Source organism: Podarcis tiliguerta (assembly GCF_965153285.1).
Source record: "Podarcis tiliguerta genome assembly, chromosome: 6".
NCBI lineage: Eukaryota > Metazoa > Chordata > Lepidosauria > Squamata > Lacertidae > Podarcis > Podarcis tiliguerta.
In genome coordinates this window covers 14,766,856-14,793,031 of record NC_139539.1, presented here as the reverse complement: position 1 = coordinate 14,793,031, position 26,176 = coordinate 14,766,856, and the positions used below count along the sequence as shown (strand labels likewise).

The following is a 26,176-nucleotide window of genomic DNA, read 5'->3' as shown; positions in this document are numbered from 1 at the left end:
CCTGGGGGACTAAAGGTCAGGGATGGTTGTAGCCTAGCAACAACTGGAGGGCCACAGGTACCCCACACTCACTTTAGCCTCTAGGCAAAACATGTTGTTTCAATGGGCTTTGAGAATTTAATTCAGGTGTGTTTATTACGTTGGGCTTAATTTTGATAGGCTTATGTTCACCTTCTGGCAGTACAGTCGTACCTGGGACCCTGAACGCCTTGTGAGTCAAACGTTTTGGCTCCCAAATGCCACAAACCGGGAAGCGAGTGTTCTGGTTTGTGAATGTTCTTTGGAACCCGAACATCCAATGTGACTTCCGCAGCTTCTGATTGGCTGCAGGAGCGTCCTGCAACCTATCAGAAGCCGCGCTTTGGTTTCTGAACGTTTTGGAAGTCAAACGGACTTCCAGAACGGATTCTGTTCAACTTCTGAGTTACCACTGTATAATATTTGAATCACTGCTTTTTGTTTGCATCTCCTGTATTCTTTGGCTGCACTGCAAAGGGTTTTGGAATTCACTCTCTAGGATTCTACACTTGATTTTCTGGAATGCTTCTGTGGGAGCATAAGCAGCGACTCGAGTGATAGGCAACAGGTTCTGATTTTGCTCTCAGTGCAAGCTAGCCATTTGGAGTGGTGGGATTCTGCCAGCGTGTGGAAAGTTAAAGATGACAGATCAGAGGCAGAGCCAGAATTTTATAGCGGTGAGCCACATTTTGGTTTCCAGCAGCCTTTGTCCAGTTTCCAGACACATGGCTGCATATGGCACACAATTTGGCAGCCCCAGGATTTTGCGCTGAAATTTGGATTGGATGCGACCCAACGACTGGTTAACTGCACCAATCCATAATGGAATGCCATACAGGAGTTTTGGGGCTACTTTGGAGTTAAAGACCTTTAGTACTTTTTTTAAAATGTATGTATTAAAAGACGGCTTGGGAATTTTGTAAGTGGGAAGGTGGAATTTAAGTTTTTAAAATCAAAAAGCAATATTCTCCACAGGACTCCATTCATCTAAGCAGAAATAGGCTCCGGCTCCGGTAGTCCACGGACGCTTCTGCCGAGAGACAGGTCTTGCTACCACGTGCGATCCCGTCTACTCAGAAGTAAGCCTCGACAACGAGCTCCGCGCGACTTATTCCCAGACCCCACGGGATTGCACGATCGGGCTTCGAAACGCCTCGAAAGTCCGCGTCGCCGTCCTCGTTTTTGCGCCGCCCCAACGGACGAGGCGTCGGCGGCGAAGAACTACGAAGCCCAGGGGCCTCTGCGGCCGGCCAGGCTCGACGTTTCCCCCGACCCGGCGGCGGGGAGGCGTGGCTGGAGCCCGGCCTTGGAAGGGGCGGAGAGGGAAGGATGGGTACAAAGGCGCGCGAGCGCTGGGGAGCACTTTCACGCTCCGCGGCTCCAGGCGAGAGGTCGTGCTGCTGCTGCTCGACGGGGCGGGGGGCTGGCAGCGCTTTGGGAAGGCGGAGCGCTCTCTTTGCCCCCTGCCGTCGATGCTGCGGTTGCTTTAGCCGCTGGAACTGCTGCATGGGGCGCGGAGCTGCTGCTCCTGTGGTCGCTGAGTCGCTGTTGCTCGGGGGAGCGGGCTCCCCCGGTCTTCTCCTCCTTCCTCCTCCTGCTCCTCCTCGCCCGTGGACCGCTCGCTGGGTCGCGCGGTGACCTAGGCGGTCCTTCCTTCCACCCTGGACGTCTTTCCTCGCGCCTCGTCTCGCCCTTTCCTCCTTTTGGATGCTTATTCCAGCCTCTCCCACTCTCCGCCGCCCTCCTCGTCCTCGTCGCCCTTCTCCTCCTGCTCTCCAACTAGCAGCTGCGGCCATCGCCGTCGGGGCTGCTCCGGCGCCATGCACACGGTGCAGAAGGACACTACCTTCACGAAGATCTTCGTCGGGGGGCTGCCCTACCACACCACGGACTCCTCGCTGAGGAAGTACTTCGAGGTGTTCGGCGACATCGAGGAAGCCGTCGTCATCACGGACCGGCAGACGGGAAAATCCCGGGGATATGGCTTCGTAAGTGCGGATTTGGGGGCCGGGGGGGGCCGCTTGCTGGGAGGGGCTGTTCTCGTCACCTGGCGTCGGGGCACCACGCCAAAGGACCTCGCCACCCCGCCTCTTGCAGGTCTTGCCAATGAATTCTGAGTAGTCGACACGTCGGGGCGCTCACCTGCAATAGGAGCCTTCCGTTTTCTGCCTTAAGCCTGCGTGGAAAGGTTAACATTTCAACGGCCGAAAAGGGAGACGGGCCGTGGGGAAACCGTACAGTATTTTTTTAACTCCCTCTTTCTCCAACTTGGTGATCCCTTTGAGCCATAACCAGTCTATATTGAATGAAATAGTAATAGAATTGTAGAGCTGAAAGGGACCCCGAGGGCCATCTAGTCCAGCCCCCTGCAATGTAGGAATCTCAACTAAAGCATGACAGATGCCACCCACCCTCTGCTTAAAATCCTCCAAGGAAGGAGAGTCCACAACCTCCATTCCACTGTCAGACAGCTCTTTGTCAGAAAGTTCTTCCTGATGTTTAGTTAGAATCTCCTTTCCTGTAACTTGAATCCATCGGTTTGGGTCCTACCCCCCAGGCCTGTTCCCTATGTGACAGCCCTTTCCATGATTGAAGATGGCTATTGCATCTCCTCTTAATCTCAGGCTAAGCATATCCAGCTCCTTCAACCATTCCTCACCAGGCTTCGTTTCCAGACTCTAGAGCATGTTGAGTTTGATGCCCCTCTGTTATATAAACTTGCAAGGAAATAAGGGGAGGGGGGATTAAGGAGGTGGGGTGCAATTTGATGGCTTAGGGTGGGAGCCCACAGACCTGCAACTGCTTCTTCTGGCTTATGGAACTGGAGGAGCCACATCTAGAGGGACTTCGTTGGTTCCAAAGGTGGTTTGGGAGTCTGGTAGCTTAGAGTTGGGGTGCTGTGTGGGTGGAGGGAACAGAAAGTGGGTAGTCACTCCTAGAGGAAGAGATGGAAGCAATTGGCTGTTGCTTCTAGAATGGTCCTTGGAGTTGGGGTGTCCAAGATTACTCTGCAGAGCTGAAAACTAGGTTCCAAAGGGCCTGGAGAGCTCTTTGCATTGAAGTGAAGTGTTCTGCTTAATTGGCGTTTGTGTGCACTTGTGGGGTATGTCGTTGTTAACAGTACTGTAATAGTAAAAACAGTGTATTTGGTAAAGGAGAAGAGACTCCTTGCAGATATATAGCTGGGAGGTGGAGACTCTGCTTGGATTATCCGCTCAGTGTGTTTCTGGGGAAATGGGGTTGTGGGTCGCACGAACTCTTTGCTGTAGCATTTACGGCATCTCTTCCGTGTGTGTGTGTGTCTTGTGTTGTCTCCCTCATCCTTTCATACTGGGTGTGGGGAGTGGGGCGACCTCCGAAATTGTCTCCCATCAAGGAATTCGTTCCAGTGGTTCTACGGTGGTCCTGATCCGTAGGGAATTTGCAGCAGAGTGGCAGAAGTGCCGTGCGGGTCCGGAAGTGGAGGGTGTCTCTTGGAAAAGGAATCGGGCTTAACAGTTGCAGGGGGTATTGCGTGAGCAGAGGTTTTTGCAGGTTGCGTTACTTCCTGCTGCTTTCTGACTTCGTGACTTCTAATCGGTATAGAACTGCAACACTTAGCCTGGTACTTTTTCCCTCACCCTGTCAGATGAAGGCTACTCAACTCTGTGTGGGGGGGAAATGGTTTTGTATCCCAGTGTACTGCTGCCCCACTGCCTTTGATCCTTGTTGTGTTGTTCACAAAAATCGGGGTGGGAATATTACCCTGTCACGTTCCCCTCCCCCTCTTCCAAATACTCCCACACTGCTCATGCTGTGGTGGATTTGGAGTATCACATGGGCTCCTTTTTGCAGTTCCTACGGATGTCTTCCAACAATTTTTCAAAGACAGTTGCTGGGTGAGGAGATGGAGGAAATTGCATCTTCTCTCTGCCTTCCAGACCTCTGAAGGGATTGCATGCTAAGTGCAGGAGCTGGGAGAGGTGAATAGCAAACTCAATTATCCGAATAGGGATATTCACACAGCAACACACACACACAAGGTGTTGGCAAGTTGCGGAGAGTCCAGAGCTTGGCAGAAGTGCAGAAAAGAAAATTTAAATGGGCATGCACACACACAATTTTCGGGGTGGGTGGGGGAGGAGTAGCCTCTCTAGAACATCTCAGTAAGGCCTGAGCATCTATTGGGTGGGTGGGTGTGGAAAAAGGCATGGCTGACCAGAACTGTGCTGCAATGCTTTGTTGCAGGCGCCGCTTAAGTGGAAGCTGCTGCCACAAAATGCAGGGATAGCTTTAAAAGGGGATTAGACAAATTTGTAGAGGTATGGAGAAGAACCAGTCATGGTGGCTGTACGCTATCTCCATAGCACCGCCCACGTCCCTGAACCATTGAGCCTCTTGGGCTTGCTGATTGGAAGGTTGGTGGTTCGAATCCGCTCAACGGGGTGAGTTCCCGTTGCTCTGTTCCAGCTTCTGCCCACCTAGCAGTTCTGAAGCACGCCAGTGCAAGTAGATAAATAGGTACCAGTCTGGTGGGAAGGTAAATGGCATTTCCGTGCGCTCTGGCTTCCGTCACGGTGTCCCGTTGTGCCAGAAGCGGTTTCGTCATGCTGGCCACATGACCCGGAAAGCTGTCTGTGGACAAATGCCAGCTCCCTCGGCCTGAAAGCAAGATGAGAGCACTGCACCCCATAGTCACCTTTGACTGGATTTAACTGTCCAGGAGCCATTTACCTTTTACCTGTGCTATCTCCAGGATCAGAGGTGGGATGCTTCTAAACGCTGGTTGTGGTGGAGAGTACAGTTGCCCTGCAGTCCTGCTTGTGAGCTTCCCAGAGGCATCTGATGGGCTGCTTTGAGAACTCGTCTTGCATTAGGGACATGGGAAGCTGCCTAGTTGATTCCTCTTGCCCATTGTACACAGGCTGGCATCTGTTCTCGCAAGTTCTTCAGCAGATGCTTTCGTAGTCTTACCCAGAGAAGCTGAGGATTGCGCCTAGGATCTCTACCGTTTCCTTTCCCAGGTTCTTAAATTTCTTCTTAAAGAGGATTCTTGTTGGAAGCGACAGGAGGCTTTCTCTAACCAATAATTGACCTTGCACTTCACTGTTGGGCATCTTGAGGATGCATCTCAGCAGGACATTTTCACCACCGCCTCCCAGCTGCTTTGCATTTTTATCATTAGAATAAAAAGTCAATGAACTTGTGCAGCCCAGGAATGATTTTATGCATTATATTCTTAGCATTATGTCAAAGCCGAGACAACTGTGGCCAGTCTTAGCTATGGTTTATGGTAACAAGCCAGATTCAGATATGGTTTGTGAAGTTGACTTGTTGCAATAAACCACAGTTAAGACTAACCACAGTTTACGGGGTTGTGCCTAATGTTAAATCACAGTTGAAAATGGAAGCAAAGAGCTTCTGATCTCGGTACCTGCACTCGAGAGTTTGGTGTGGGGAGCTGACAAACCCAAGGTTCTTTTATGTAACACTAAGCCAGAGTTTGGGACGCGGGTGGCGCTGTGGGTAAAACCTCAGTGCCTAGGACTTGCTGATCGCAAGGTCGGCGGTTCGAATCCCCGCGGCGGGGTGAGCTCCCATCTTTCGGTCCCAGCTCTTGCCCACCTAGCAGTTCGAAAGCACCCCTAAGTGCAAGTAGATAAATAGGTACCACTTTATAGCGGGAAAGTAAACGGTGTTTCCGTGTGCTGCGCTGGTGCTGGCTCGCCAGTTGCAGCTTCGTCACGCTGGCCACATGACCCGGAAGTGTCTTCGGACGGCGCCGGCTCCCGGCCTCTTGAGCGAGATGAGCGCGCAACCCTAGAGTCGGTCACGACTGGCCCGTACTGGCAGGGGTACCTTTACCTTTTTTAAGCCAGAGTTTAGTGTTGCATCCCAACCATGACAATTATTTCCAGTTATGTAGGAATGTCACATTTAGCTGGAGTCTTCAAAATAGAATTTGCATGATCTACATATACGAAGCATGTTCAGTTTCCCCTGGAGATAACTTTGCGTTTAGTAGTTTTGTCATGCATTGAAATAAACCCTACAGACTTGTTAACGGTGTGCAGACAGGAGTGTCTCCTGCCTTCTCAAGCTTCAGTAATGCAATTCCACCCTTTCAAAAAGGGGAAGCTGTTCATTTTTGTGCTGTTCTTGCTGCTGGTTAGGTGGGGCTGCGCTGCTTGGGTTTCTGTTTGCTTTGTGGTGAGAAGAAAAGGAAAAGCTACCACCTGATATTCCCTTCCAGTGCCGGTGGGGGGAGGGGGCGCAATGTGTTGTTGTTTTTAAAAAAGAGGAAACAAAAATAGTAGCTACTCTGAACTTATCTGCCTGCAGTTTATAGCATTCTCCCTGGAGTGCTCTTTTGCTTTGGGATGCTTCCATCTACTGCTGGCTTTTCCATTGTAAATCACGTTCTGAAGGGCAAACTTTACAGTGCTTGGAAGGTACTTCAGCCATAAAGCTGCCTCCGTGAGTGTACCGGAGTTCAAGGGATCTTGAATCTTAAAACGGCATCTTCGCCTGCCTCCGCCTCTGCTTGGCTGCCTGTTATTCAGCCAGCCTGGTCTTTTTTACTTGTGATGTCAAAACAGGAAACAAAGGGGGGTATAGGTGGAGATGAGGCTTCCTCTCTCCAGAGCTACATAACGGATTATCCCCTCTTAACAGCTTTTCAAGTGAGATTCAAGGAGCCTTCTTAACTTTGTTGTGTGGAAGTGCTTGCTAGAAAGGAGGAGAGGAAAAACACTCACTTGGTGTTGTTCCAGGTCTCTTACAAACACAGTCTGCCTGCTTCTTTCCAGGTGACCATGGCTGATAGATCTGCGGCCGAAAGGGCTTGCAAGGATCCCAACCCCATCATTGACGGCCGGAAAGCAAACGTCAACCTTGCCTATCTGGGAGCAAAACCAAGGAGTATTCAAACTGGTGAGACAAACTGCCCCCGCTCCCCTCTCTCTTGCCTCTCATTCTCTCTCTCTCTCTCTCTCTCTCTCTCTCTCTCTCTAAATTGGCTCAATATCTTTCTGGGTTTGAATAGGACAATAAAAATAAAGCTGTGTGTTTTCTGCACCCAGGAAGCTCATTCCGCCATCCAAATAAACTCTGCATGCTGAGCTTATTTTGTGCGATTTGTTTCTGCTGCCAAGAATGGAGTTTTCAACGCCACTGACAATCTCTTGGCAAGTGCTGCAGGAGCTGGAGCAGAGAAACCATGCAACTATGCATGCTCCAGTTCCCAAGGAACAGGGACCGTGTGTTTTTTAGACAGTCGTGGTCAAGGGACATGTGCAGGCCCTCCCCTTCTTGTGTATGCATTTCCCCTTCCTGGTTTGTTCTAACCCTAGTTTACCATGATGTCCACATCTGGCAAACTGTAGCTGAGGCTAAATATTATTATTATTATTATTATTATTATTATTATTATTATTATTTTATTTATAACCTGCCCATCTGGCTGGGTTTCCCCAGCCACCCTGGACGGCTTCCAACAAAATATTAAAATACAGTAGTCCATCAAACATTAAAAGCTTCCCTAAACAGGACTGCCTTCAGATGTCTTCTAAAAGTCTGGTAGTTGTTGTTCTCTTTGACAACTGGAGGGAGGGCATTCCACAGGCGGGTGCCACTACCTAGAAGGCCCTCTGCCTGGTTCCCTGTAACTTGGCTTCTCACAGCGAGGGAACCGCCAGAAGGCCCTCGATGCTGGACCTCAGTGTCCGGGTAGAAGGATGGGGGTGGAGACGCACTTTCTAAAGAAGAAAGTGGGGGATGAAATATGCATATGCTATGCTCAAAACTTGCAGAGTACAGTGGTACCTTGGTTTACAACCATAATCCGTTCCAGAGGTCCGTTTGTAAACCAAAACAGGTTGTAACCCAAGGCGCGCTTTCGCCAATGGGGCCTCTAATTTTTTTTTGTTCATAATCTTTGGAAAGTTCTGCATGCTTTTTAGGACAGGCAACTACAGCTGAAGCCCTGGATTGCTTCATTTGTGTTCTTTTTCGTCAGCTCCAGAAACTATAGGCCGTGCAATATAGCCATTTGATGTTGTGACCCGAGAGCCTTGCAGATTCAAAGAAAGAAAAACAGACAAATTATCTTAAACATGACAATGTATATATATTTTGAGTTTCTGAGCATGCACTGGAGAATAAATGTGCTGGAAGCAAAGAAGGGGAAGATGGGGATTCGTGCAAGGAAAAGAACGCTGGGGAACTTTGCCCAAGGATTAGTATAGTTGGCTTGAGATTGTATATAATCTGCAGCCAACTGTTCACAACTTCAGTAAACTTTGTGTGTGTTGGAGAATGGTTACGGGTTGAAGCAGAGGCGAATGTCTGAGACCAAGGGGAAAGGTTGACAGCAATATGGCAGGTGCAGCAGTCTAGGGAGAAGGCAGAATTATACGAACTCAGAAAAGGATGCTGTGAAAGGGAGATGGAAGCATTTTACCTCTAAGGAAGCAAAAAAGAGAAGATAGCAGATGGACACAGCAATGGGTCCAAGTAAGGAGGGGCCCCATTAATGAAAGTCAAAATTGTAGATGCTTTCATAAATGAAAAACTGGAGCTTTGAACACAAACATGAGTCAAGTGGAGGACTAGCTGTCTAGAAAAGAGACAAATTTGAGACTTGGAATTAATAGAATTGTCAGGGGTTCAGGAGCAGAGTCACAGGAGAGGGAAGAAACGGAGAGCGAGGGGGAGGAGTCGGAAGGAAATGTCAGCGGCGACAGTAGTCCGAGGTCTCTGAGTCTCTCCAGTGACTCGGAGGATTCACAGAAAGGGGCCCCCATGGTCAGGGCAAGGGGGACACCTCGGGAAGAAGGGGCCAGAGGGGACTCAGAGAGTAACAGCTGGAAATCCGGACCAGCTTCCCCCCCAGAGTGCAGTAGGGGGGAGGAGTCCAAGGCATCGGGATCAGGGAGCGCGCAGGCAGAGGGAGAGCGTGAAGCAGGAGTGGCCACACCCTCGTCAGGGAGCGAGGAAACGGTCATCAGGAAAGTTAAACGCGCGCGCGCGCCAAGTTCAAATGTACAGGAGGGCGGCAAGGTGGGCAGCCCGGGTAGGGAGCCAGGTCCTAAAGCACGCCGAAGAGAGGGGGAGGAGTCAGAGGGGTCCAGCTCTGCGTCAGAAGAGTCCAGGAGGGAAGAGACCCCGGGGGGTAGTAAGACCCAGAGGAAGAGAGAGAGAAGGAGGAGGTGGAGTAAGATTAGAGTTTTAAGCTGGTGCACAGGGGGCGGAGATCCAGATAGAGCTTCGCCGGTCTAAAGCTCAGACGTAGAGCTGGGACGCTGAGATTTGTAAATGGAGACTATTCTTCAATAAAGACTTTGATACTGTACTACCGGCTAGCGTTGGTCCTTGGTGAGCTGGGACCCGGAGCCAGCTCTGACAGTAAGCTCTATCTCAATTCTTAAAGTTTTGGCACCAAGAACCTCGCCACGTGAGTTGACGCAGCGAGGGCAGAGGAGGGGTGCTTCAAGAGCTCACAGAACTCAGGCAAGATGACGACGGAAGAGCAGATATCCGCCCTGCAAGAAGCTGTGACACGACTCAGCACGGAGGTAATTGCATCCAGAAAAAGAGAGGAGGAAATGAGTAGCGCCTACCGGGATCTCCAAGTAAGATTGGACGTGATTTCCAAACAGGGGCCACCTGGATCCAAAGCAGAGGGCATTGGATTGGGAAAGAGGGGAGGCAGCCTTGTATCCCATTTTGACGGGAGTTTACAGCAGTACCCCAACTTTAGAGCAGACCTGTTGTTTGCGCTGGATCTGCTTGACAAAGACTTTAGAGATGAAAGAGAGAAAGTGGGGTTTATCCTATCCCATTTGCATGGTGAAGCCAAAACGTGGCTGAGAAATTTATGGAGGGACAATGATCCGGCGCTCCAAGACGCGAAGGCTTTCATTAAAGCTATGGACTCGTGTTTTTTATCAAAGATAGACGTTGATATTGCCAGGAGAGACATACATGGACTTAAGCAAGGCAAAGCCAGCGTGCGTCAGTACCATACGCGTTTCTTCGCACTGGTTCATGCACTGGGATGGGACAAAGCTTCTGCGCCAGTGAGAGATCTCTTTTGGGAGGGCTTGAATACAGAAGTAAAAGCCGAGATTGGAAGGGGGGAGAGGCCAAGGAGCACCCAGGAAGTGGTCCAGAGGGCTCTGGAGATCGGGGTGCATCTGGAGGAACGTCCTTGCAACAGAGAAGAAGGACGTTGGGGAAGGGCACCAGCCAGAGCACCTCCCTTCTATCCCAAAGAAGCAGCGCGTGCGCAGTCCACGCCCTCGCAGGGAGGGGGAGAGGAACCGATGGAGCTCGGAGGTGCCAGGGCTCAGTCAGCTACCAGAGCCCTGACGCCGGGAGCAGTCAAGACGAAGCCTCCTAGAGGGAACAGGAAGTGCTACATCTGCGACAGTGCTCAACACATGGCGAAAGAGTGTCCCCAGAGGCTCCACAAGCACACTGCAGCATCAGCAACAGTGACAGAAGCAACGCAGCAGGGAAACGACAGAGTCTGGCTGGAGGAAGAGGTACTGGGGTCCAGCCAGACAAATCAATGAAACAATCCCCAGGGATTTTGCAGCCCACAGACCCCCTCCCACCCAAACCAGTGGTGCAGCTTACAGCGTCTCTCCAACTGCCCAACGGAAGCACTCTGGAAGTGCCGATCACCATTGACTCCGGCAGCAACGCCGACTTTATAGGACTGGATTTTATTCAGCAGCACAATATACCACTGCTGCCAGCCACACTGCCCCTGAAGGTTGTCACAGTGGATGGCAGGGACTTGCTAGGGGGGCAAGTGGTGCAACAAACGCAACCAATGGTGATGCGGATTGGAAATCACCAAGAGGTCATCAGCTTCAACGTCACCAAACTGTCAGGCACGCCGGTAGTCTTGGGCATGAGTTGGCTGCACAGGCACAGTCCAGCATTGGCGTGGTACCAACGCCAATTGACCTTCGGTTCCTCCTATTGCGCGGAACATTGCATTCTTCGTAGCCAAGAAGAAGGAGGGGAAGACACGCAGCTACAATTGAGCACGCTGCAAGCAGTGCCACGCAAGTACGCAGCGTTTTTGGAGGTTTTCTGCGAGAAGGAAGCAGACAAGCTGCCTCCCCACAGGCCCTATGACTGCCAGATTGACCTCCTGCCAGGGGCGACGCTGCCAGCCGGGAAACTGTATTCCATGTCTGAAGACGAGCTGCAGGAGCTCAAGGAGTTCATAGACCTCAACTTAAAGCGCGGTTTCATCCGGGAGTCGAAAGCAGCGGGGGGCAGTCCTGTATTCTTTGTGAAGAAAAAGGACACGCCCCAAAAAAGACTTGTAGTGGATTTCAGGCTCTTAAATTCAAAGACCAAGCCCACAGCCTTTCCAATGCCCAAAATAGATGACCTGCTTGCAACGGTGAGGAAAGGACGCGTTTTTACAAAGTTGGATCTGAGAGGGGCGTACAACCTGATCCGCATACGGGAGGGGGACGAGTGGAAGACTGCCATGTTCACGCCCCTGGGCACATATGAATATAGAGTTATGCCCTTCGGTTTACAAAATGGCGCCCACTGTTTTCAAGCGTTCATGCATCACGTCCTGGCGGGTCTTCTCTACAAGAAATGCGTCTGCTTCTTGGACGACATCCTGATATTCTCAGAATCTGAGGAGACCCACGAGGGGGACGTCAAGGAGGTTCTGCAGCGACTGCAGGAGCATCGGCTGTACGCAAAGCTGGAGAAGTGCCAGTTCGACAGGAAGGAGGTGGATTTCCTGGGCTACAAGCTGTCGGACAAGGGGCTCGCCATGGACAGCGCCAAGGTTCGCGCGGTGTTGGATTGGAAGAGCCCGCGCAATCGGAAGGAGGTCCAGCGGTTTGTGGGGTTCGCCAACTTTTACCGCAAATTCATCAAGGGGTTCGCGATGCAGACAGCGGCCATTACCGACACGCTCAGCTCCAAGAAGAAGAAGTTCATCTGGACGGAGCAAGCGGAGCAGTCCTTCCAGAACCTCAAGCGTCTCTTCTCGTCCGAAGGGCAGCTACTGCATGTGAATCCCAGCAAACCGCTGAGGGTTGAGACGGACGCCTCAGACAGAGCCGTGGGCGCCGTACTGTTGCAGGAGGACCCGCATGGGGACTGGAGACCGTGTGCCTTCTACTCTAGGAAGCTCAGCAAGTCAGAGCAGAACTACACCATCTGGGACAGGGAGTTGCTGGCCATTCATGCAGCATTCAAGGCGTGGCGGCACTTCCTCATCGGGGCCAAACACACTGTGCAGGTTCGCACGGATCATAAGAACTTGGAGTACTGGCGCACGGCAAGGTTCCTGAACCAGCGGCACATCAGATGGGCGGAGTTCTTTGCGGATTTCGACTTCAGGATAGAATACATCCCAGGCGACAACAACATCATGGCAGATGCACTGTCCAGAAAGCCGCAATACCTCGAAGAAGCGGCGCCAGCAGCGGCCAAGCACATTTTCGCCCAGAAAGCGTGGGCGTGCGCTTCCGCAACCGTGGACCTGGAAGCGGTCCGTCGAGCACTGCAGGAGGACTCCTTCGCTCTAGCCAAGATGGAGGAGGTGCGCAAGGGCACGGTGAAAAACGACGAGTTCCAAATAAGGGACGGATTGCTCATCCGCAGAGGAGCACTCTATGTACCGGGAGATGAGCTCCGCGCGAAAGTACTGCAGCAGTTGCACGACGCGCCAACCGCCGGGCACTTCGGCAAGGAGAAGACGGCGGAACTCGTTGCCAGAGATTTCTGGTGGCCCAAGATGAGGGGGGAAGTCGGGGAGTACGTCTCGAGGTGCGACACTTGCCAAAGGGCCAAGTCAGTGCACAAACCTCCGGCAGGACTGCTCGAACCGCTGCAGACCCCGAGCGAACCGTGGGAGAGGGTGGCACTGGACTTTGTCACGGATTTACCCAGCTCGAGGGGTAAAACAGCAGTGCTAGTGGTGGTGGACATGTTCACTAAAATGGCCCACTTCATTCCGTGCGCGAAGGTGGCCACGGCAGAACAGACCGCCAAACTGTTCATAGACCACGTCTTCAGGGTGCACGGACTGCCACGGTCTATCTTGTCCGACAGGGGGCGCCAGTTCATTTCGAGCTTCTGGCAGAAGCTGATGGGTTTCCTGAACGTCAAGATCAACCTAGCGTCGGCGAGACACCCGCAGACCAACGGACAAGCGGAGCGCGTCAACGCCATCATGCAGCAGTACCTGAGATGCTATGCAAATCAACAGCCGACGACATGGGTGGACTACCTGCCGCTCGCTGAGTTCGCTTACAACAACACGAAGCACGTGTCCACAGGGGTGACGCCGTTCTTCGCCAACAACGGGAGGCATCCCAGAACCTTCCCGGGATTAGAGAAACTGGGGGAGGGGGAGCCACAGGCAGCGGAAGTCTTGGCGGCGGAATTGCAGGAAGTCCACGATCAGCTTAGGAGGCAATTAGAGCTTGCAAAGCACGCATACAAACTGCAGGCTGACAAGCACAGGAGGGTTGGTGAAGACATACAGGTGGGAGACTGGGTGTGGTTAGCGGCCCACGCAGTGCCGACCAGATCTTTAGCTAAGAAGAAACTCGGACATAAGCAACTAGGACCTTACCGAGTTGAAGCACAGATCAATCCGGTGGCCTTCCGGTTGACACTTCCGGAAGGATCCAGAATGCACCCAGTATTCCATAGGTCGGTGCTCACGCCCTACAAAGCACCTCACCGATTTCAGGCGCAGGGCACGGCACCAGACCCGTATAGGGAGGCCCCCCCAAGGAGGGAGTCGCCAAGAAGAGAACCCATCAACCAGGTCACAGAGATTTTGGACTCGAGATGGGGGGAGGAGGGAGTAGAATATTTTCTCGCAAGGGAAGGTACCCCGGCCAGCGCCAACAGTTGGGTGCCGGACTATGCCCTGGACGAGCCTCTCCTCAAAGAGGAGTTTCATGCCTTGTTCCCACACAGGCCCATGCCAGCCGAGTATTTCGACGACTGGCTTTTCACACCCACGCTTTCTACCAGCACGTTCCAGGGATTCACATCGGACGAAGAACCAGCATTAGAAACACGTTCACCGGAGGGCTCGCCCTCGGGGTTTGCCTCAGACCGCTCGTTTTGGTGGGACAATCGAGGAGAGGAGAGGTGGCTGAGGGGCCCTTGGCAGGGAACGGACCCAGAGGGGAACGAGGGTGAGAGGGACATGGACGTGATGGGGGAGGACGTTGGGTTCGAGCATGGCGGCACGGAGATGGAAGCAGAGGAGAACGAGGTCGGCGAAGACATGGAGGACGAGCCGGATTTCTCTAACTGGATGCACGCCACGGGGGACGAACTGTATCCACCATTCACCCCCACAACGACGGAGCACCCAGCACCCCCGCCGGAGGAAGGGGAGGGGGGAAGGGGGGGCTTCGAGGGGGGGATGGATGTCAGGGGTTCAGGAGCAGAGTCACAGGAGAGGGAAGAAACGGAGAGCGAGGGGGAGGAGTCGGAAGGAAATGTCAGCGGCGACAGTAGTCCGAGGTCTCTGAGTCTCTCCAGTGACTCGGAGGATTCACAGAAAGGGGCCCCCATGGTCAGGGCAAGGGGGACACCTCGGGAAGAAGGGGCCAGAGGGGACTCAGAGAGTAACAGCTGGAAATCCGGACCAGCTTCCCCCCCAGAGTGCAGTAGGGGGGAGGAGTCCAAGGCATCGGGATCAGGGAGCGCGCAGGCAGAGGGAGAGCGTGAAGCAGGAGTGGCCACACCCTCGTCAGGGAGCGAGGAAACGGTCATCAGGAAAGTTAAACGCGCGCGCGCGCCAAGTTCAAATGTACAGGAGGGCGGCAAGGTGGGCAGCCCGGGTAGGGAGCCAGGTCCTAAAGCACGCCGAAGAGAGGGGGAGGAGTCAGAGGGGTCCAGCTCTGCGTCAGAAGAGTCCAGGAGGGAAGAGACCCCGGGGGGTAGTAAGACCCAGAGGAAGAGAGAGAGAAGGAGGAGGTGGAGTAAGATTAGAGTTTTAAGCTGGTGCACAGGGGGCGGAGATCCAGATAGAGCTTCGCCGGTCTAAAGCTCAGACGTAGAGCTGGGACGCTGAGATTTGTAAATGGAGACTATTCTTCAATAAAGACTTTGATACTGTACTACCGGCTAGCGTTGGTCCTTGGTGAGCTGGGACCCGGAGCCAGCTCTGACAAGAATGTAGCAGAGTGTGGGTGATAGAATAGTAAGGTAAAGGTAAAGGTACCCCTGCCCGTATGGGCCAGTCTTGACAGACTCTAGGGTTGTGCGCCCATCTCACTCAAGAGGCCGGGGGCCAGCGCTGTCCAGAGACACTTCCGGGTCATGTGGCCAGCGTGACATCGCTGCTCTGGCGAGCCAGCACAGCACACGGGAACGCCGTTTACCTTCCCGCTAGTAAGCAGTCCCTATTTATCTACTTGCCCCCGGGAGTGCTTTCAAACTGCTAGGTTGGCAGGCGCTGGGACCGAACAACGGGAGCGCACCCCGCCGCGGGGATTTGAACCGCCAACCTTTCGATCGGCAAGCCCTAGGCGCTGAAGCTTTTACCCACAGCGCCACCCGTGTCCCCTATAGTATATTATATTAATAGTATATTAAAAACTGGGAAAATTAAATCGTGGGGAACTTGCTTGTGCAGTTACACAAACATCCCGACATGGTGGTAGGGGGAGTGGGAAGTTGACACGACACATTTTTAGAAGTTTATTAAAATAGCTAATACAATACATTGTAGTCTTCTGGTTCAAAAAGAATACCAAACCATAGTTTGACATAACATGAGGCTGTGAAGAAACCTTGTTCTCCTCCTCTCGTCTCATCCACTCCAATTCTGTAAGTTGCTTCATGTGTAGTACAAACATAGTCTGCAGTTAGAATCCAAACCAGCAAACCGGTTTGTACTTGCCTTGCAAAACATGCCCAAACCGTAGTTTGCAATCATGGTTTGGAGGGACATGCAAACCGTAGTTTGCTAGTTTGTATGTAACTGCAAACTATGACTTGTGCTGTATGAAATAGCTACAGGTGGGAGTGGATGAAGTGTTGAGAGGTCTGGAAGCATAACTAGTTTTAATGTCAAGGCTAAACTAATAATAATAACAATAATATATCCTGCCCAATTCCAAGGGAGCCACAGGAAGGAAACAATGTCTGAAGGGGGCCGTGGTCGGAAAAAAGTTGGAAAACACTGGGCTAAAACATGCACTCTGAAATGTGGTAGTATACAGTACAGGAGAAACATTGGCCAGTTCAAGTTAAGTCACCAGCTGTTGGTAACAATTCAGAGCAGAGTTAAAGAGATGCCTGAGGACAGGATAATGTTTCCTGCACTCCTTAAAAGCTGATGCTGTATTTGTTAGCCTTAAAGGTGCCACAAAACTGCTCGCTGCAACAGACTTCACAAGACTACTCTCCGGAATTCATCAGATAATGTTGTCATAGAGAAAGTAAACACAAAAATTGTTTGTACTAAAGAGTAAGGATTAAGATAGCTACGATGCACGAAGCAAAACTGTAAATCCCGCCGCAGACAGCGGCACTTAGCTCTAAGTAAGCAGGCCTAGGCACAAGCTGCACTTCTGCATACACGATAATGTTGCACAGCCGGATCTAATACTGCGTTTTGCAAACATTTTTCTAGGTTTCACCTTAGGGGTCCAGCAGCTACATCCAGCTCTCATCCAGAGACCTTATGGGTAAGTGGAATTCTGTTGCTTCTTATAAATTTCATTTGCAACTTAAAGGTAAAACTAGCAAATCGTCTTGAAGAAGGGAAACAAACTTCTATGTTGCGGCAAAACCTCCTGGAAATCTACGGCAAAGCTTTTTAATCTTTGTGTTTGGATCACCCCTTTGGTTTATTTTCATGGGCGTTGCATTTGCCACCAGCAAATTATAATCTTTGGAAATGACCCTCTTTCCTTGGGTTGCAGATGAAGGGGCTCAGTGGAGCCTTTCTTCTCCCTTAGATTTCACCTCCCCACTCCACCTCTCAGGGTGCCCCAGAGTTGTTCAAGAGAAGGGAGGTGTGTGTGTGCGCAGCACCCATGACCCTCAAGCCATCTCCCTTTGCTTCATCATCTGACGTGAGCTTGTGTGCTGGAGGGTGACAGAAGAAGATAGGACTACAGTGTCCTTCTGCGGACCATGGCCATAATCATGTTACCTGCTCTACTGATGGGTACAGAAAACTCTTGAGAATACAGTGGTACAGTGGTGCCTCGCAAGACGAAATTAATTCGTTCTGCGAGTTTTTTCGTTCTACGAGTTTTTTCGTCTTGCGAAGCACCACTGCGTATTGACAGTTTCCCGTAGGAATGCATTGGCGGTTTAAAAAAAAAAGGCGCAAGACGTTTCGTCTTGCGAAGCAAGCCCATAGGGAAATCCGTCTTGCGAAGCAACTCAGAAAACGAAAAACTCTTTCGTCTTGCGAGTTTTCGTCTTCCGAAGCATTCGTCTTGCGAGGTACCCACTGTACCTTGGTTCTTGAACTTAATCCATTCAAAAAGCCCGTTCGACACCCAAAACTGTTATAAATTCAAGCCGTAGCTTCTGATTGGCTGCAGGAGCATCCAAAAAACATTCACAAACCGGAACCCGTTTGCGGCGTTCAGGAGCCAATTTGTTCAGGAGCCAAGCCGTTCGAGTACCAAGGTACCCCAATGTATCCCATTTCTTCAGTCCCTTTGTCCTATCTGAAGAGTCGGAAGCCGTTCCATAGTACGTTTCTCCAATCTTTAATTCCCCCATGGGATATATTGCAACGGGAAGTTCTCCTGCACAGGCTCTGCTGAAATGAATGGGGGCTGTGCAGGAGCATGGCATTTCTGGGTTTGTGAATGCCCTCATGCTGGATAAACTTCATACAACCTAAGCAAGGTCTTTTTTGTGTGTGGGTTTTTATTTTTGCATAGCGTTAATTTGAATTTGCTGCATGTAGTTGCCTCATTGCTTTGTGCTCTGTGTAACAGTCCTGGCCCAGAAGACAAGCTGCAAAGTCTTAATAGTCAATGAAAGGAACATTAGGTCAGAAATTGATTCTGGACAGATGTTATACGGGGCTTGAGGAGCCTACAGAAGCAAGCCATTGTCTGCTGTTTTCAATAGCATATCCCATTCCTCCCCAGTCCAGAACATCCTCTTTTTATGCATCTAATAGGATCTGGCAGCTGCTCTGGAAAAGACAAGTGTGCTGCTAGAGAACAATAGCAACTGTCATTCTACCTTCATTTAACTGTTTAATGATTGATGCCAGTCCTTTTTCTCTTTTTACAGCACTGTGTTTTTCAGAAAGTGCATGTTGGGTGCTGTGTGTGTGACCTTGGGAAGGCTTCTGGTTTTATGGGACAACACATTGTCTTTTTTTCTTTGCCAAGAATAATTAATATTTAATCTTTTTTCCCCGTCCTCTGCAAATCTGATGCTTTTTTTTCCAAACCTCCCCACCCCCACAAGGAGGCCTCCCTGCTCTGGCTTTTGCCAACTGCATTGATGTCAAAGATTTATTGGTGTGAGAGGTTGTGTTGTCACAATAGCGACTTCACCACCTCGGTGTGTGTTGTTGAAACAAATTGCTTTTTTCAAATTCAAATGCCCGTTTTGGGTTTAGGGCGCTGCCTTCGAATAAGGAATATTTGCTCTTGTTCTTAATAGCTCAGGGAAAAAAGAGCATCGGGTTGTGTGTGGGTTTCTACTTTTTCTTTAAGGCTCGGTTCGGGGCGGGGGTTGTTGTCCTCGTTGAGGGTGGTGATAGCATGAACCCTGTTGAATTCAGCGTGGCATGTTCTGAGCTGAAGCATTTCCCAACTGCAGTTACCTGCAGATGGCCTGGATGTGCATTCACAGAACTGATCTGAGAAGTAGACTCTCTGCAGCTTGCCCACCGCACTCTCCGAATACTGAATTTTGCCGTCATGTAAATCTGCACTAAAATAAGGAGGAATTTTCCACTGTTTGCTGGGTGCTCTGTGGAAAAGAGAAATGGCTCTGTGCCAGTTCAGAGAACTCGGACCCAAGCATAGGTCCCCAGAGCTGCATCTCTGACCAATGGCCGTGTTAGCTGGGGATGACGTAGGTTGTGGTCCAAAAACATGGGGCAGCAATGGATGGGTATAGCCAGAATGAATTATAGAATGGGTAGCATAATAAGAGGGACGCGGGTGGCGCTGTGGGTTAAACCACCGAGCCTAGAACTTGCAGATCAGAAGGTTGGCGGTTCGAATCCCCGCGACGGGGTGAGCTCCCATTGCTTGGTCCCAGCTCCTGCCAACCTAGCAGTTCGAAAGCATGTCAAAGTGCAAGTAGATAAATAGGTATCGCTCTGGCAGGAAAGTAAACGGCATTTCCATGCACTGCTCTGGTTCGCCAGAAGGGGCTTAGTCATGCTGGCCACATGACCCGGAAGCTGTACACCAGCTCCCTTGGCCAGTAAAGTGAAATGAGGGCCGCAACCCCAGCGTCGGTCACGACTGGACCTAATGGTCAGGGGTCCCTTTACCTTTACCTAGTGTAATAAGAGGAGGAAACGTCTTAATCTTCTAATTGACCTATCAAACAAGGAGGCTAGAAACTGACCCTTGCCATCATTGCACATGTCTGTGTACTCAGTGCATATAAGTGAAGAGGTCTACAGTCTACATTCATCCTGACAGTTCAATCAGACCTCCACATACAGGAGCAGTATACCTTGGAATGCCTTATGCTAGGCACAGACATGGGATGGTTGTTGGCTTTATGCCTACCTTGTGAGCTTCTGGGTGCCTCCACTTGGAAACAGAAGGCTAGACTAGATGGACCAGATTTCCTCGGATCTGTGCAAAATGTGGGGATATCTGTGCACATTTAGCTTCAGCTATGTATGGGGGAAAGGGACGCGGGTGGCGCTGTGGGTTAAAGCCTCAGCGCCTAGGACTTGCCAATCGCATGGTCGGCGGTTCGAATCCCCGCGGTGGGGTGCGCTCCCGCCGTTTGGTCCCAGCGCCTGCCAACCTAGCAGTTCGAAAGCACCCCTGGGTGCAAGTAGATAAATAGGGACCGCTTACCAGCGGGAAGGTAAACGGCATTCCGTGTGCTGTGCTTGCTCTCCAGATGCAGCTTGTCACGCTGGCCACGTGACCTGGAAGTGTCTGCGGACAGCGCTGGCTCCGGGCCTTTAGAGTGAGATGAGCGCACAACCCTAGAGTCTGGCAAGACTGGCCCGAACAGGCAGGGGTACCTTTACCTTATGTATGTGGGAAAGCTGGTATGTGGGTGAAAGCTTTTTCCAACTCTTGTGTGCTTTGTCTTCATGCACTATGGAATATGGGACTCTTCATGCATGTGTGCCTTGCAATCTAAGTAGCCAGCGTTCCAGTTCTTGAGCACCGGGTTTTGTCAGCCGAGAAACCATTGGGGTTGCATGAAGTGTATATATGGCAATGAATGTCAGAAATTATTTGTTGGTTGCCAAGAGACGGGAACTGGGAGGCCAAGAGAGGCAGGGAAACAGGGAGAGAGATATGCATGCCTATATCTTGTTTGTAAGCATCGCTAAACAAGAATTTCGCTGCATTCTGCTCCAGCAGTGATTCAATCGCGGGAGATGCGGGCTGGCAAGACGGAGAGACGTTTGCCCAAGTGATTTTGGTTAGCACTGTAGCCTTGCTCCTAAGCAGAGCGTTGGGAGTTCTCCTGGGCAACACATGTTTGGCAGCTGCCTCTATTATTGTCCTGCTGGAACAATAGGCAAAGAAAGTTTCAGTGCTGGATCCAGCATTCCTTGAGCACCCAAGGCTTCAGACGCCTTTGGAAGGAAGAACTAAAATGGTAGTGTTTGTGGCCCCTGATATTTTCTAGGAGTGATCTGTTACAAGCTGTGCCCTGGAGTGTTACATACTCATTGTGTGTGGAGGTGATGGGGGGGGGCAGGATCCATTGCATCTGAAATGTTGTTGTTGTTGTTTAGTCGTGTCCGATTTTTCTTGACCCCATGGACCAGAGCACGCCAGGCACTCCTGTCTTCCACTGCCTCCCGCAGTTTGGTCAAACTCATGCTGGTAGCTTCGAGAACACTGTCCAACCATCTCGTCCTCTGTCGTCCCCTTCTCCTTGTGCCCTCCATCTTTCCCAACATCAGGGTCTTTTCCAAGGAGTCTTCTCTTCTCATGAGGTGGCCAAAGTATTGAAGCCTCAGCTTCAGGATCTGTCCTTCCAGTGAGCACTCAGGGCTGATTTAGAGCTTAAATCTCTTTTGTGGATCAGTATCCAACATGTCAAGTTCTTGGGCCATGTACACACCGTGGACAGAAGTGCAGAAGCCCTGCGCCAGGACTTCCATTTGTGGAATGGGGCTTTCCCTCTTCTCCCCTTTTGACCCCCAACATAGCTCAAGGAGGAGTTCAGGGGGAAACCCAGAACAGCATACAGCAGTTCTTTCTGTTGAACTGCATTGCTTGTGCAGATGGAATGTTTGTAATAGTGTGACACTAAATTCCACCTCGTACATTAAATAATAATAATCCTGAGAGCTGTACTTGGTGAAAGTTCTTGGAATCATAGATCTGAGGAGTAGATTGCAGTTCCAAGGATTCTGAGCGGGTGGGTGTGCTTTAAATGCATGGTGTGTACGCAGACTGGTTTGGGGGCTTCACGGGAAAGGTTTTGACCAGAGCAACTCTGGATTTCTCTCCTTCCTTGGCAGAAATGCTCGTGGCAATTCATTTATTCTTCGGGAGACGTTCCTGGGGGGTGGTTGAGGGAAATGTTGTTGCGGTAACCACAGACAACAGACCCTGCAGTTAGCAGTGTTGAAATTTTTATTGCAGGTCTCATGAGAACTAGAAGTTCTTTCTTTGAAGTGCAGCAGATGTGAAGTTTCTCTCGCTCTCTACCTGTAGTCAGGAAAAGAGATGGGGGGGGGGGAGTTGGGGAAAGGGCCTAGCTCTGTGGCAAGGCACCTGCTTCGCAAGCAGGAAGGTCCCAGATTCAAATTCTGCCACCTCCGGTTAAAAGGAATCCAACGTAGCCCGACTCCCTCTCTCTGAAACCCTCGAGTGCCACTGCCAGTTGGAATAGCAGTGGAATACAAATAGTAGACAAATAGTTGGACTTGGTATTAAGGCAGCTGCTTGTATTCCAGTCTACTGGATTGTAGAGAAGAGCTTGAGGATGGAGGGGTTGTCTGGAAAGTTAAAGCAAATGGAACAACAGAGTGACTTTGCTCCTAGAGTGTCTTACAATGAGACACGCAGAGCTGCCGAATCTTTTAAAGAACTTCTCATGCTGTAATTTCAAGCTGTTGAGAGGTCTGGTTGTTGGTGTGGTTAAATGCTAACAGGGAGAGTTCGTAAATGGGTACCTGCAGAGTGCTTCCTTGACATGTGATAGATGCTGGTCTGTTTCAGATTCTTGCCTGATATTATTTGAGTGGGTGGGTCTTATGTAGACAGTGTTATGAACTTAGGCACAGTGGTACCTCGGGTTACAGTTGCTTCAGGTTACATACGCTTCAGGTTACAGACTCTGCAAACCCAGAACCTCGGGTTAAGAACTTTGCTTCAGGATGAGAACAGAAATTGTGCTCCAGCGGTGCAGCAACAGCAGGAGGCCCCATTAGGTAAAGTGGTGCTTCAGGTTAAGAACAGTTTCAGGTTAAGAACGAACCTCCAGAACGAATTAAGTTCTTAACCCGAAGTACCACTGTATATAAGCTAGGCGCCAAATGGCATCTTAAACCTAGGTTACGGTTGCCACAAGGGAATGTCTATTCACCAGGGGGTTGGACTGGATAACCCCCGAGGTCCCTTACAGTGCTATGATTCTGTGATTCTACAGTCTCAGCTACATAGCTTGACTGTAGCTTGTCCTTACAACAATTCACTTGTCCCAATATGCAAAGAGAAACACACACAGTGGAAATGGAAATAGTATTAACTATGGACTAAGGCAGAAGCTTCTAAACTGTTAGTCGCCAGCCTAGCACCCAGAAATCTCCACATAGTTGCAACTGGACCCATGCCAGTGCCTGGCTAATTTCTAACACTGTAGGTAAAAGGTAAAGGGACCCCTGACCATTTGGTCCAGTCGTGGCCGACTCGGGGGTTGCAGCGCTCATCTCGCTTTACTGGCCGAGGGAGCCGACGTACAGCTTCTGGGTCATGTGGCCAGCATGACTAAGCCGCTTCTGGCGAACCAGAGCAGTGCACGGAAACGCCGTTTACCTTCCCACCAGAGTGGTACCTATTTATCTACTTGCACTTTGACGTGCTTTCGAACTGCTAGGTTGGCAGGAGCAGGGACCGAGCAAGGGGAGCTCACCCCGTCGCGGGGATTCGAACCGCCAACCTTCTGATTGGCAAGTCCTAGTCTCTGTGGTTTAACCCACAGCGCCACCTGCGTCCCAGGTAAGTGCCCATATATGTGGGGAACTGAACCATGTGTCTCTTCCTGCCCCACCCCTTTGAGGGGGAAGAATCATATGATACGCATATAATACAGCTGTCCACATGTGCATGCTGCAAGTCAGGTGTGATTTAGGATGCTTGGGTATTCCCCTCCCTTGCCACATCAGAATCTGTAGTAAACATCTGGACCAGTCAGTTGAGTTACAACCCCTCTGTAGAGGATCACTTGGCTACCCATCACACCATAAGGCCTGTAACAGTGCCCTGATTTCTCTTCCCCCGTACTCTGAGCAAAGCTTCTCCTGGAAGGAGGAACTTCATGGAGCGGGAACAGATTCCTTTCTATAGCTTTTTTTTGTGGTGGAAAGTACAGATTTAGGCACGTATTGGCTCTTCGCAACCAACGTGGTATGGGTTCAGCTTGTACTTTCTGAGTCTCTATATATTAGTACCAAATGTAACACGGATGCATCTCCCCTCAAGATTCCTGCATATGGAGACGTTTGGCTGGGAGTTAGAGTGCTGTTCTAGGTAGGACTTTTGAGCTCAGATTGAGAAACCAGAGTTTAAATTCCCAACTGGAGACAACATGTTCTATAGAGAGAGTCTGGCTACAAAAAAATCCTCCTCTGATCTGGTGCCCTCCCAGTGTTTCAGGGAGCCATTCCAATCTGGGTTGGTGGGCTCATAATCCAAAACATCTGGAGGGCACCAGCTTGCAGAAGGCTACCAGGCAACCTCACCAAGAGCGTTTCACTCTCTTGCAGCCTTAGCCATAGGGCTGTTGAGAGGCTTACAAGGATGCTGCAGGCTCGTTTAGGCGTAAAGAAATACAGTGAACAATTGCAAACGTAGAGAAAGTTGTCATGAACAATAAGTGAACCATAAATCATATTAAGACCTTAAATAAAGATGCAAAAATTAATATCAATAACGGCAACAACCCCTCAAAAAACCTCCCCAAAACAATACCCCAGGCCAAGAGTCTTTTCAGCAGCCTCAGCTTTTGTAGCTGGAGTCAATCAGGGCCCTGTTCTCCCAGAATAGCTAGAAGGGTAGGACTCGAACCAATGGCTTCAAGTTACAAGAAAGGAGATTCCAACTAAACATGCGGGAAAGCTTTCTGATGGTAATAACTGTTTGACAGTGGAACAGACTCCCTTAGAAGGTGGACTCTCCTTCCCTGGAGGTTTTTAAGCAGAGTTTGGATGGCCATCTGTCATGGATGCTTTAGCTGAGATTCCTGCATTGCAGGGGGTCAGACTAGATGACCCGTGGCTCCCTTCCAACTCTCTGATTCTATGAAAAATGCCTATAAGACAGGGAACAGGTCTTCCCGGACTCACAGCCAAGATGGTATACCTTGTCCTTGACATTTCTGTGCCTTAACCAGTGGGATGAAATCTAAGCACAGTTCATCTTTCTTCGATTCCTAGCTTAAATCAGACAAACAGAACTCGGTTTCTAACTTTTGTGGCTCCCTGACGTGTTAACGCTTGGGGTTTTTAGCATTTTGCTTGATCAGCACCAGCCTTGGCCATTGGAGCTGGTACAATTCAGGCTTGGTGAGGAATCCTCCTTGTATGACAATGTTCACATGGTGGAGAGGGCAGGGAGCTGGTTGAAGAAAGCAAACCTGAATTAAGTCTTGCTGCTGCATTCTGGGTTTTTTCTTTCTTTCAGTCATACAGGCATTTAGTTTCTGGGCCAAATTCAGAGTTCAGCTGCAATATTCAGGACATTGCAGGAAAGAGCTGCAAGTAAGGTGAAAGGGTCTAACTTACTGGTAATTTAAGCTGCTTCTCCGTAAAGCAAAGGGGAAAAATAAGTCATTAGGTGACTATCTGTTGGCTTAGCTCAGCATAAGATGGAAGGAACCTGATGCATACATGGAGGTCAGAGGAAGAAGACCAGGATAACTTAAAAGGGATATCGTTTGTTCCATCACAGCAGTTTTTCTTCACTGCGGAATATCCTTCTGAAGGATTCTTGCAGTGGTGAGGATGAACCATGGGCCATTAATAGCTACAGAATCCTATGAAAATGAGTTTCAGGCGATTTAAGGCCGGCCGCTTCATTATCCTGAGCACTATGTAAAGTAAGGACTCAAATTGGAACGTATACTGTAGCGTAAATGTTTCTGTACAGCGTTTTTGTTTCCATGGATGCATTTGCAGTAATTTGCAAGCTGCAATGTAGCTCCTGTTCCTTTGATAGAAAAGAAGGGGAAAGCAGCAGCCAGGTTCCTAGCTAGGAAGAAACTCTGTCATTGACAATCTGAACAGCGTGAGCTTCAAGCTGTTTCACATAACTTTTAAGAGGAGGTCAGGGCTTGATAGGACAGGATGTATGTCTATCCTCAATTTTATATATATTTAGCAGATATTGGATTTAAGGACTAGAGCAATCTGTGTCCTGGGGAATTGCAAGGTTCTGATGGATTACCTTGCCCTCCAGCTCGTTGCTGCAGAAGAATGTCGGTTGTGTTGTACGTAGGGTGGACACTTGTTTCATATGAGGTGACTATCCTTTGCCCTGCTTTGCAGATGAGCAGGGGTTCCTGGTTTGTGCTTAAGTGTTACAGTAGCTTGGAAAGAAACACACGAAACTGTGTCCTATTGAATTGGAACTGGTGGCCCATTTAGACCCAGAAGCCGCTGACTGGGCAGGAAAGAGCCACTACACAAACTCTGCAGCAGGTGGGTTGCTGTTGCTTATTAGGAGGAAGAAGAACAGGGGAGGTTGACGCAGTGCTAATGCACTAGCAGGAGTCCTGCATT

General features: G+C 50.3%; 1 protein-coding gene across 1 annotated transcript in view; it reads left to right on the top strand.

Annotated features, from left to right (window-relative positions):
- The first annotated feature begins 1,364 nt into the window (after positions 1–1,364).
- Positions 1,365–26,176, top strand: part of RBM38 (RNA binding motif protein 38) — a 39,624-nt gene continuing 14,812 nt past the window's right edge. The window contains exons 1-3 of the mRNA XM_083447137.1: positions 1,365–2,006; positions 6,807–6,930; positions 16,658–16,712. Coding sequence (XP_083303263.1) covers positions 1,839–2,006; positions 6,807–6,930; positions 16,658–16,712 — 347 coding nt within the window. The 5' untranslated portion in view covers positions 1,365–1,838. The remainder of the gene's footprint in view (positions 2,007–6,806; positions 6,931–16,657; positions 16,713–26,176) is intronic.